The 10,312-nt window shown below is 31.1% G+C and overlaps 1 protein-coding gene across 2 annotated transcripts; it reads left to right on the top strand.

Moving 5' to 3' along the window:
- Positions 1-557: 557 nt before the first annotated feature.
- Positions 558-6,743, top strand: PRMT7 (protein arginine methyltransferase 7). 2 transcript variants are annotated; one of them, XM_083075373.1, is made up of 14 exons: positions 558-1,054; positions 1,138-1,345; positions 1,779-1,904; positions 2,076-2,240; positions 2,319-2,437; positions 2,514-2,593; positions 2,855-3,075; positions 3,224-3,460; positions 4,710-4,783; positions 4,933-5,026; positions 5,176-5,325; positions 5,458-5,532; positions 5,910-6,006; positions 6,215-6,743. In XM_083075373.1, the coding sequence occupies exons 1-14, from the start codon at positions 684-686 to the stop codon at positions 6,367-6,369; spliced, it is 2,172 nt and encodes a 723-aa protein (XP_082931499.1). In that variant the 5' UTR covers positions 558-683; the 3' UTR covers positions 6,370-6,743. The 2 variants fall into 2 exon arrangements, with proteins under 2 accessions (XP_082931499.1, XP_020225899.1); XM_020370310.3 differs by having other exon boundaries at positions 559-1,054; positions 2,804-3,075.
- Positions 6,744-10,312: the final 3,569 nt, after the last annotated feature.

Raw genomic sequence — 10,312 nt, 5'->3', positions numbered from 1 at the left:
TCAAATCAACAACAAATTTAAAAACTTAAGTTTGACTTTTTTTATTAAATATATCAGAACAAGATAGACTTTAAACAGTTTAGACCATATGTTCATGCTTAAGATATGATTTATTCGCATTCCTACTTAATGACACTAGTACTTGTACATAACACAAAATGATAATGAACGAATCTAAAATATGAGTTAAACAAATTAAAATTAGTGATGTCAAATGTCAACATGGTTTTTTTAATCAAGGATGTAAAAGAATTCAAATCGATGTGAATTAATTTATAATTGATCTAATCCATATTAAAAATAAACTGATTCATTTTATAAAATAAATTAGTTTGATTTAATTTTTTTAAAACATTTAATCCATAAACATCCTTACTTTTTTAACCGTAGCAATATTCATAACACACAAAATAATATTTTTATCTCCACATAATTTATTGATACTTAAAACTAGAACTGAAATCCAACTTAATCAAGAAACACATATCCAACCATTCTACTTATGTCAACCAACCAGAGTTGGTAACACTTTCAAGTGCTAGCATTTGCACTCAATTTATTTATTTTTGAGTTTCTCAATTAGTACTCAGTTTATCATTAGCAAAGAACGAGTTTAAAATTGGTTCCATGTATTTGTATAGATATAGATTATAAACTACATTTTCTACTTCCTCCACACTATAATGTCATTCAAATTTCAAACACAATCTTGTTCTCCCATGATTTCTGTGTTCCCCAAAACCCTAATTGCCACTCGTTTCCTTTCCCGAACTCCAACACTTCCTCCCAAACTAAACGCCATTAGAACCATGAGCTCCTCCACCCAGCGCGTCTTCCAGCTCAAGCTTGACCTACTTACCGGTAACTCCGAATGGGTCGTCATCGAAGACAACGACAACGACAACGACCACGAAAGCTTCTCCCAGAATTTCCACCAACCCCTTCTCGCCACCACGTCCTATCTCGACATGCTCAACGACTCAACCCGAAACGCAGCGTTTCGCCAAGCCATCGAAAAAACCATCACTAAACCTTGCCATGTTCTCGATATTGGGTACTCCAAAATCACAAAAAGCTCTTATTTTGATTTTAGTTAATGCGGTTTTTCTATAACTAGATGCTGCTTCAACTGTGCAGCGCTGGAACCGGGTTGCTTTCGATGATGGCGGCACGTGCCATGGGTGAGGAAGGGAGGGTCACGGCGTGTGAGTCTTACCTTCCCATGGTGAAGCTGATGAAGAAGGTGTTGCGCCTTAATGCCATGGAGGGAAGAGTCAGAGTCATCAACAAGCGCTCTGATGAACTCCAAGTTGGTCTTGATATCCCTGCACGTGCACATGTTCTTGTAAGTGCCATTCCAAAATTATCATGTTCATCAACTTGTGTGACTGTGAGAGTGTCCTTGCATTACACTTCCTCTATCATCACATTTTAATTGTTAATATACAAATGAATTATTACTTAATTAGTCACTCTGAGAGAATGAGAGCCAAAATTAAAGCTAATAGCTGAGTTTCAAATGATGTTTATCTTTTAAGCATGGATTTGTCTCTTCTAAAGTGAGTAAAGGTAAAGTAAATAATCTCAGTCATTAATGAGAAAATTAATGTTTGATATCTTATGCGTGTATAATATATGATGCATATGCACGTAATATCAATTTTCGATTTTTTCTCTCGCACTCACTTTAGAGGAGTTGGATCCATTTAGTACAATCTAGTGACTTCAATATCATTTCTCCTTCAAACAGAGGTATGCTAAGATAATTATTATTACAGGTAAGCGAGATACTTGATTCAGAGCTACTGGGTGAGGGGCTAATACCGACTCTACAACATGCGCATGACAATTTGTTGGTAGAAAATGCACTGACTGTGCCATATCGAGCAACTACATATGGTCAGGTATTCAGAGGACATACTGCATTATTCTGTGTCATCATTTGCTTTTTGGTTTTACAGGTTAAAGATGATAATTTATATGCTTTTATCATTAACATGAAGATCCTTTTCATTGTATTCTTCCTTGAGTTTTGACTTTTGAGTCCAACACAAATTTGTGCCTCAAATTTTCAGCTGGTTGAAAGCACATTCTTATGGCAGCTGCATGATTTGCATAACAATGAACCTACTGTATCTGATGGCATTCATCTTACTCCTCCCGGGCTTGGTAAAGTGTTAAGCGTCAAACGTCAGCAATATGCCATGCATTGTGATCCTATAAGAGAGGAAATAAAACTGGTGTGTTTAAAAAGAATTCTGTAACTCCATTGAACATTATTAAGTAGTATCTTTCCTACTCAAATTAAGATCGTCCAGCTTTCAGAACCGTTCAAAATTTTTGAATTTGATTTTTGGAAACGGCCAGAGAGTCATGGAGAAACTGAGCTGTGCGTAAAGGCAACTAATGATGGGAGAGTTCATGCTGTGGTCTCCTGGTAATCATATCTGTGTAATTATATTATCAGAGTATTTTATTTCCTTTCAGTTTATAACTCCCTGTGTGTGGTTCAGGTGGGTACTACAACTTGATCAAGAAGGGACCATCTATTATTCCACTGCTCCTAGGTGGATAAGCTCACCAAAAACTACAAGTGAGAGTTTGCCATGATTTAATTTATCAGTTAGGGTACATTGACTTCACTGTAATGCATTTCATCATTATGATAGATTGCTTTGATATGATTTGAAAGTTACATGAAATATGAATTATATTAAAATAAGTCACAACATATCTTATGAATATTTGTTATTATTATTATTTTAGAATCTTCATTGATGATGCTGGATTGGTTCTACACTAGGTCCTGTTGATTGGTGTGACCACTGGAAACAGTGTGTTTGGTTTGTTCCAGGCAGTGGTATTTCCACACTCAAAGGGGAAGAAATACATTTGCATGCTACTCATACTGAAACTAGTATCTCATATAGTTTAGATACCCAAGTACCAGCAACTGAGATTTTGAACCATAGGTGGACGACTGGAGATTTGCAGCTTGTTCTGCCACCAGAAAGGGCTGCAATATATGGAGACAAAGGATGGAGGCTTTCAATGTTGAAAGCAGTACAAAGCAAGGTAAGCTATTCCCCCTTCCTTCTCATGGCATGTGATGTGACCTTTCACTTGTATATGGAACAAACCATAAACAGAAACACCTTTTGCTCTTACTTTCTCATTTAAGTTAACCATCCTATTAGTTTATGAGAATTAATCATTTTTACAGTTGCAGGGAAGAGGTTGCCCGTTATGCTTGGTTGCAGATGATAGTGTGTTTTTACCTCTTCTTGTGGCACAATTTTCAGAGGCACCACATGTAATGTCATTACTTCCGGGGCTGAAGGAAAGGGGCCTCCAATATTTGCAAGCTGCAGCCCATGCAAACGGTTTGGCACGTAACTGCATAGAAGTTCTTGAAAAAGGAGTGAAACAGTTAACCATGCATGATTTACACCAGAAAAAGGTTGAGTTTTCCTTATTCCATTTGCTTGGGTTGGCAGTTTCACTATGTATTCAGTTAGAAACCTATAGTATAGATCTCTTTGCTTATGTCTATGAAGCGTAAATGTCTAATTTAAAATTTTAAATGACTTTGCACATGAATGGAGATGCCTGGAAGCCATGGAATTGATCAGATTAATTAAGAAAAAATATTTTTTACTTTTTTGCCTCTGTATATGGAGCTTTATTGCTTACAGTGAACTCGTAAAGACTTATTCACCTTTCTAAAATAATAGTATATGCATAAATTTTATCTACAAATACATTATCTGTGATTATTGCGTATAAACAAGATTTGGTTGCATTTTTTCCTAGTACTTTCTTTTTATTTAGAGCTTTTAATTTCATTATTAGGGTTTTTGATTTGGGATTATTTACTGTTGTGTTATTTAAGAATTTTATCTATTTCAGATTATCACATTCCAGCTTAGATTATGAATAACTTATTAGGGTGTTTGGCTATGCTGGGTATATAAATAGATATTTAGTGTACGTATATAAGACTATTTTTATTGATATGATATTGAATATTCTTCATCTATACCTATTATGAAGGAAATACATGATTTTGTAACTTTCCTTGGTCTCCATTTTATTTTTAGACAGTTTTACCCTTAAATCTTTTAAAAAAATCATTATCAATCTTTAACTGCCCCCACTTATATTATAGAAGACTTATTTTTTCTCTCTCCATATACTTTTATTTATTTATTTATTTTATTTTTTAATAGAATAGAGAGCATTTGATACTTGAGCAGGAAAACATTGGATAAAGTCGGTAAGAGACATCTCATGATGAATAATATCACTGAGGATTTGGTCTTTAACTGAGCCCAATGTTGACGTATGATCCATGTAGCCAACTTCACCTGGTGGGATAAATCTTTTGTTGTTGAGAGTATTTGATATTTGACTATTTGAGTCAAAGGAGCATTCCATCTAGAGGATGACCCTAGCTTTTTCAGGGACAAGAATACTCTTGGGTTATCCTACATCAAAACCTTTCCTTTTTTTTTTTTAATACTATTTGTACGTAGAATATATTCACTATATTTTAAGGTCTCGTGTTTAACAGTGTGTTGGATTCAGTAGTAAATAATATCTATAGTATACGTGTGACATTAATTCCTTTTCCTTGAATGTTAAAGCCATTTCACCCTTTCTGAATTGTGTTACTGTTAAATATCTATGCTTATGTTTTTTATCTGTAGGTTGATCTGTTAATAGCAGAACCTTTCTATGTAGGACATGACGGTATGCTTCCATGGCAGAACCTGCGATTTTGGTATATTTCTTACTAGCTACACTTGCAAGTTGTACTATTCAATTTGATTTTCTGTCATATCAATTGTGCTTTAATAACTATAAAGTATTAATGACATGATTTTAATTATTCTACACTTCACATTCTTAAGTTACTTTTATTCATTTTAGGAGGGATCGTACTACACTTGATGATATCCTCTCTGACGATGCTATGATTATTCCTAGTAAAGGAATATTGAGAGCTTGTGCCGTCTCTCTTCCTGTAAGTTACTGTGGATTAAGAAAAACTCACTTTTTGTAGGTTGGCAATTTCTTTTTTGTTTATGCAATTTATTAAGAAAACATAACTTCTATTATTTGGTTGGTAATGGGGCTGTACACATGAATTAATGGGACGAACAATCTGCACAGGATCTTTGGAAAAGTCGTTGTTGCTTGACTAAGATTGAAGGTTTTGACCACTCAGTGGTAAATGCTACCTTGGGGGCCTGTGGTCATCTACCTGAATCGGAAGAGGGTCCTTGTCTGCCTTTTTTTGTCTGGCAGTGTGGAGAATTTAATGTAATTATTCTACTTACAAATACATGTTTTGCAATATACTGTTTCCCTCAGTGAAAAAGAAAGAAAATTCCATAAACTTAATAAAAGTAGTGCACTAGTATCAATGTAGCTTTCTTATGTATAATGTTTCAGGTGCTTAGTGAGACATTTGATGTGATGGAGTTTGATTTTTCAAAACAAATATGCCAATGTCAAGGAAAATCCCAGGTATTGTGATACATCATCATTTAAGTTATGGATGCATTTTCCTGTAAGCAGGTTTGGTACTTTGTTGTGTGGGATTGTAATGTCTAATAATTATTTTGCACAACTGGTTGTCTCTGGTTTAGCTTACTAACTGAATTGATTATTATTCGTTTGAGAGCAGCATCACATGAGAAAAGATTGACCTAACTATTAACCAATTGTTAAGAGAAGATTGTCTAAGCAGTTGTCTTCCATTATATCTGCCTTTATATCTTACAGAATAGTAATTTGCAAATGCAATTCCCTTCGTAGAACTCATATGTCATAACTGTTATAAATGCACAATACTCTATATAACAACAGTTTATGTGATGAATATTGAAAATTGTCTGTTGCAGGTTCAATTCACCAAGAGTGGGGTGTGTCATGGGTTTGTGCTATGGATTGACTGGGTAATGGATTTGCAAAATTCAGTTGTGATATCAACTGGTCCAGGTCACTCTCACTCCCCTTTACAAAATTAACTAAATATTTCAAACCCCACTCTCCAATCCAAAACCTGTGGCCGACCGAATGGTGCTGCCACAAACAAAATTATAGATGAAAGACTAAATCAAGACCTAAGACATAAAACTCATATCTTATAGAGGATCTAGGATAATAGTATGAGCTATTGCTTATTCTTTCCATTTTAAGATTGCAGATAGGAGATATTGGAAGCAAGGAGTAAAGCTTCTTGGAACACCTAGAACAGTAGGACCCCAAAGACTGAGTAATGTCCAAACATGTTCTGCAGTTCTCGAAGCATTTTTTAATCCATTAAATGGGGAACTCAAAATAGCACACGATTTCTTATGAAATTTTTTCTCTCTATCTTTTATGTAATGCCCTTGCTTGCTAGGTGAATGGATTCTTTCACTTGGATTCTTTCCGGTGAAAATCCCTACCATCAAAACCCATGTCCTCTTTTTTCATTATTTAAATTCCCTCTCTCGTCTTTAATTATGGGATGAGATTTCACTATACATAATTATCACAGGGGGATTCAAAGCTGGCTTGATAGACCTTTCACAATCAGTGGCAGACAAAATAGGCTATCAGTGAATGCTGGTTGAAATTATTTATTTTGTCGTGTTTATCACTTGCGTCCATGGTTTATTCTGTTCTCTTCCGTGCTCACTGACTTTTATATCATAAGAGAAATGCTGATACTGTACGTGGTTGTTGCTATACTTAGATCTGTTGGGATTTTATGAAACTCAGTTCACGTAGGGTTGGTTCTGAAAAGGTATAAATTGGGAAGGAATCTGTTTACTCCAACGGGAATTTCTTGTAAGCACCGTTGCTTACAAGTAAGACACACAACAAGTACCCCCCACTCCCCACTGGAGGTGCTCTAAATAAATTGGGAAGGAATCTGTTTTATTGTGTATATCAGAAGGAAGGTTACAAAGTATATATATATATAATTTAATTCTGGTATATAGGCATAATATCAAGTCTATAATTATTCCTAATCTCTATGATACATCAATGATAGCAAATACAAATATTTAATTATGTATCTGCATTTCTTGTTTCCTGTTAATAGGTTCTAATTATGAGGACAGACCGGTAATCTCATTCAACGCCAGTTGTCCTTTTGTAATGCAAGGGGGAATAATGGTGAAGAATGCTGAAAACAACTCGTAAAATTTTACTTACAGAGTAATGATACGATCATAAATTCATAGTTCACTGCAATTTTGAATGAAAATTCAAATTTGGGAAATCGGTAGAAACGCAAATAGGCAATATTTTCAAAGGTATCCACTAAATCCCAAAATTTAGTTACATGTACACAGATTATTAAATGAAAAAAATAGAATGGCTTTAGGTTTTGATACGTTAACATGCAGCTAATTTCTTGTGTAAAATGCACTGTTTTTCAATAAAAGTAAAATCTCTAGAATTTAATTAACATATATTGATAATGCAAAGAATTTTTGCATAATTAGTTGATCATGGATTGACATGAATTGGAAGTTATTGTCTTCTGTAACAATTATTTTAAAATTCATCATTAGAGTGTTTTTTTTTAATTATCTAATCGTGTAAAAAAATTTATATAACATATCAAAATTATACTCAAACTTCTATATATTTTCACGAGTATTCTTCTTGTTTTAACGAAAAAGGAACATCAACTTTGAGTGTTATTGTGTGTTTAGATTATATTTTGGAAAAAAATTGAGTTAAATTTAATTTTCTAAATTTAAGTTCAATTAAAAGTGAGTTTTACTTAAGTTAATTTATGTTTGGGTATTTTTAAACTAAAAGTAGTTTCACCAAAATAAAAACTTGTTGGATAATAATAATTAAAAGTAATTTTAAATGTATAATTTCTAAAATAGATACAAATTTTATAATATAATATGAATATTATTTATTTTTTATTTTTAAATATATTTGAATTTCTAATATATTATTATTAATGAGGAGGAATTTACCTAGGTCTACTTATACTTGTTTCATTCAATAACTCATGTTTTATATCAAATGTTAACGATCTAATCGTTAAATTAAAAGTGTTTAATGTATAAATCGAATCTATAAATTTTTAAACAATTTGAAAGCTATTTAGTATTTTGTTTCATCAATTCAAATTAGTGAATAATCATAAAATCATTTTATATGTTATTTTGAATTAATGAAATAAAGTATTAAATAATTTTTAAATCTTTTAAAAAATTATAGACTTGATCTATGCATTAAGAATTTTTAATTTAATGATTTAATCATTAAAATTTGATGTAGAACATTAGTCATTGAGTAAAATGAATTTATGTATATTTATTCTTAGGGAGTGTTCAATAGGGAAAATGTTTTTTCATATCAAGATGACTTTTAGGAATTACAAATACTGAGAATCATGATTCTTGAAAATAGTTTAAATATGTTTGGTTACTCATAAATGTTCCTAGAAATATTCATATAAGATTTTTAGAAATTAAAGATTTTCATAATTGGTTATAATAATATATTTTTTGGTATATAAACATTTTTTTACAAATATATCCTTTACTAAAATAAACTCATTAGATATGTTTATTTACTCAAATCTTATTACAAATATAACATTAAACTATTTTAAAAAGTTGAAAATTTATAGTCAAAATTATTTAAATACAAAATTCAATAAAAAAAAATAAAGAAAGAAAAATATTATATAATAATTAAGAATGATAAAAATATATTATTTTATTCATACAAATAAAAAAAATGTTAGTAAATACCATTAAACTATAAAAATAAAACAAATTTTAATAATATTATTAAATTTAATAAGGTTAATAAATAATAAAATATAAGAAAGGGAGAGAGAAATAGATATATGAGTGGGAGAGAGAGGGTGAGGGAGAGGGAGAGGGAGAGGGAGAGGGAGAGGGAGAGGGAGAGGGAGAGAGAGGAGAGGAAAAAAGAGAACTAAAAATAAAAGGGGAGTGTGAGTTAGAGAGAGATAGAGAAATAGAAGATTAGAGAGATTTTGTGTTTGAAAAGGAATACCGTCAACTTTTCCCTTACTTAGAAAAATTGGATTTTCACTTCTTCATGAGAATATTTTTGAAAAAATGAAATAAAAATGATTATCGCGAAGATATATTCCTAAACAAAAATTTAAATAACTACCAAACATGAAAAATCAAGACTTTTTATTTAAGATTTTCAAGGAAGTAAAAACATTCTGTTTATGAAATATTTCCTCTTCATTATCTATATCTATACTAATATATAAAGGAGAAAACTTTTTTGGTAACTACCTTGGTCTCCACTTTTTGGACCATTATACCCTTTTATTTTAAAAAATTAGAAAAATATTTTTAATCAAATTTAAAAAACTTTAAACTAATGAATCTATACTAATCTATACTAATATATAAAGGGTATAAAGGAGATACCCTTTTCGGTAACTACCTTGATCTCCACTTTTTTTTTACTATTATACCCTTTTATTTTAAAAAATTAGAAAAAAAATATTTTTAATCAAATTTAATAACTTTAAACTAATAAATATACACTAATATATAAAGGAGATATCATTGTCAATAACTATTTTTGGTTTTCATTTTTATATGGACCATTTTATCCTTTGCTTATTTTTTAATAATTATCTTTTTATGAGTAATTTTTCATTTTTATTTTTTATTTTTTCTTTTAGTACAATACAGGCACGTAGTGCCTTTTTCCTACTAGATAAATAATACAATCGTATAAATAATTTTACAAGAAAACATATCTAATAGAAAAGAATGGAGGAACAAATATGCACAAACTATTTTTGTTCCTTTCGATTCGTATAAACATATCCTCTTTGCATGAATTCTCCAATACGAAGTGCCTCGGCCCCATTAGATAAATAATACAATCGTGTAAATAATTTTACATTACTTATTACTATTATATCTTGAATGTAAAAAAAAAATCTTATATCTTCTAAAATTTCTAATATTTATCTATGTATAATTATTAGAAGCACGAAGTGCCTCGGCCCCTCTAGTCTTTTATAAAGGGGATACTTGATTTTGTGTACACAATTTTTGGACTTATTCACCTTTAAATTTTTCAATAATAAAAAATAATGTTAAAAACTAACTAAATATAATATTCTTGAATTTTTTTTTATATAATTACCAAACACAAAAAATCAAGATTCTTGATTTAAGATTTATAAGGAAGTAAAAAATTCTATATACAAAACACTCCATCTTCATTATCTATACTTATTATAAAGGACATACTTGATCTCGTGTATATAATTTTT

Source organism: Cajanus cajan, chromosome 5 (assembly GCF_000230855.2).
Source record: "Cajanus cajan strain Asha chromosome 5, NIPB_CcT2T_4, whole genome shotgun sequence".
Classification (NCBI taxonomy): domain Eukaryota; kingdom Viridiplantae; phylum Streptophyta; class Magnoliopsida; order Fabales; family Fabaceae; genus Cajanus; species Cajanus cajan.
Note: the sequence above shows the minus strand (reverse complement) of the source record. Positions and strands in the feature narration are given on the sequence as shown.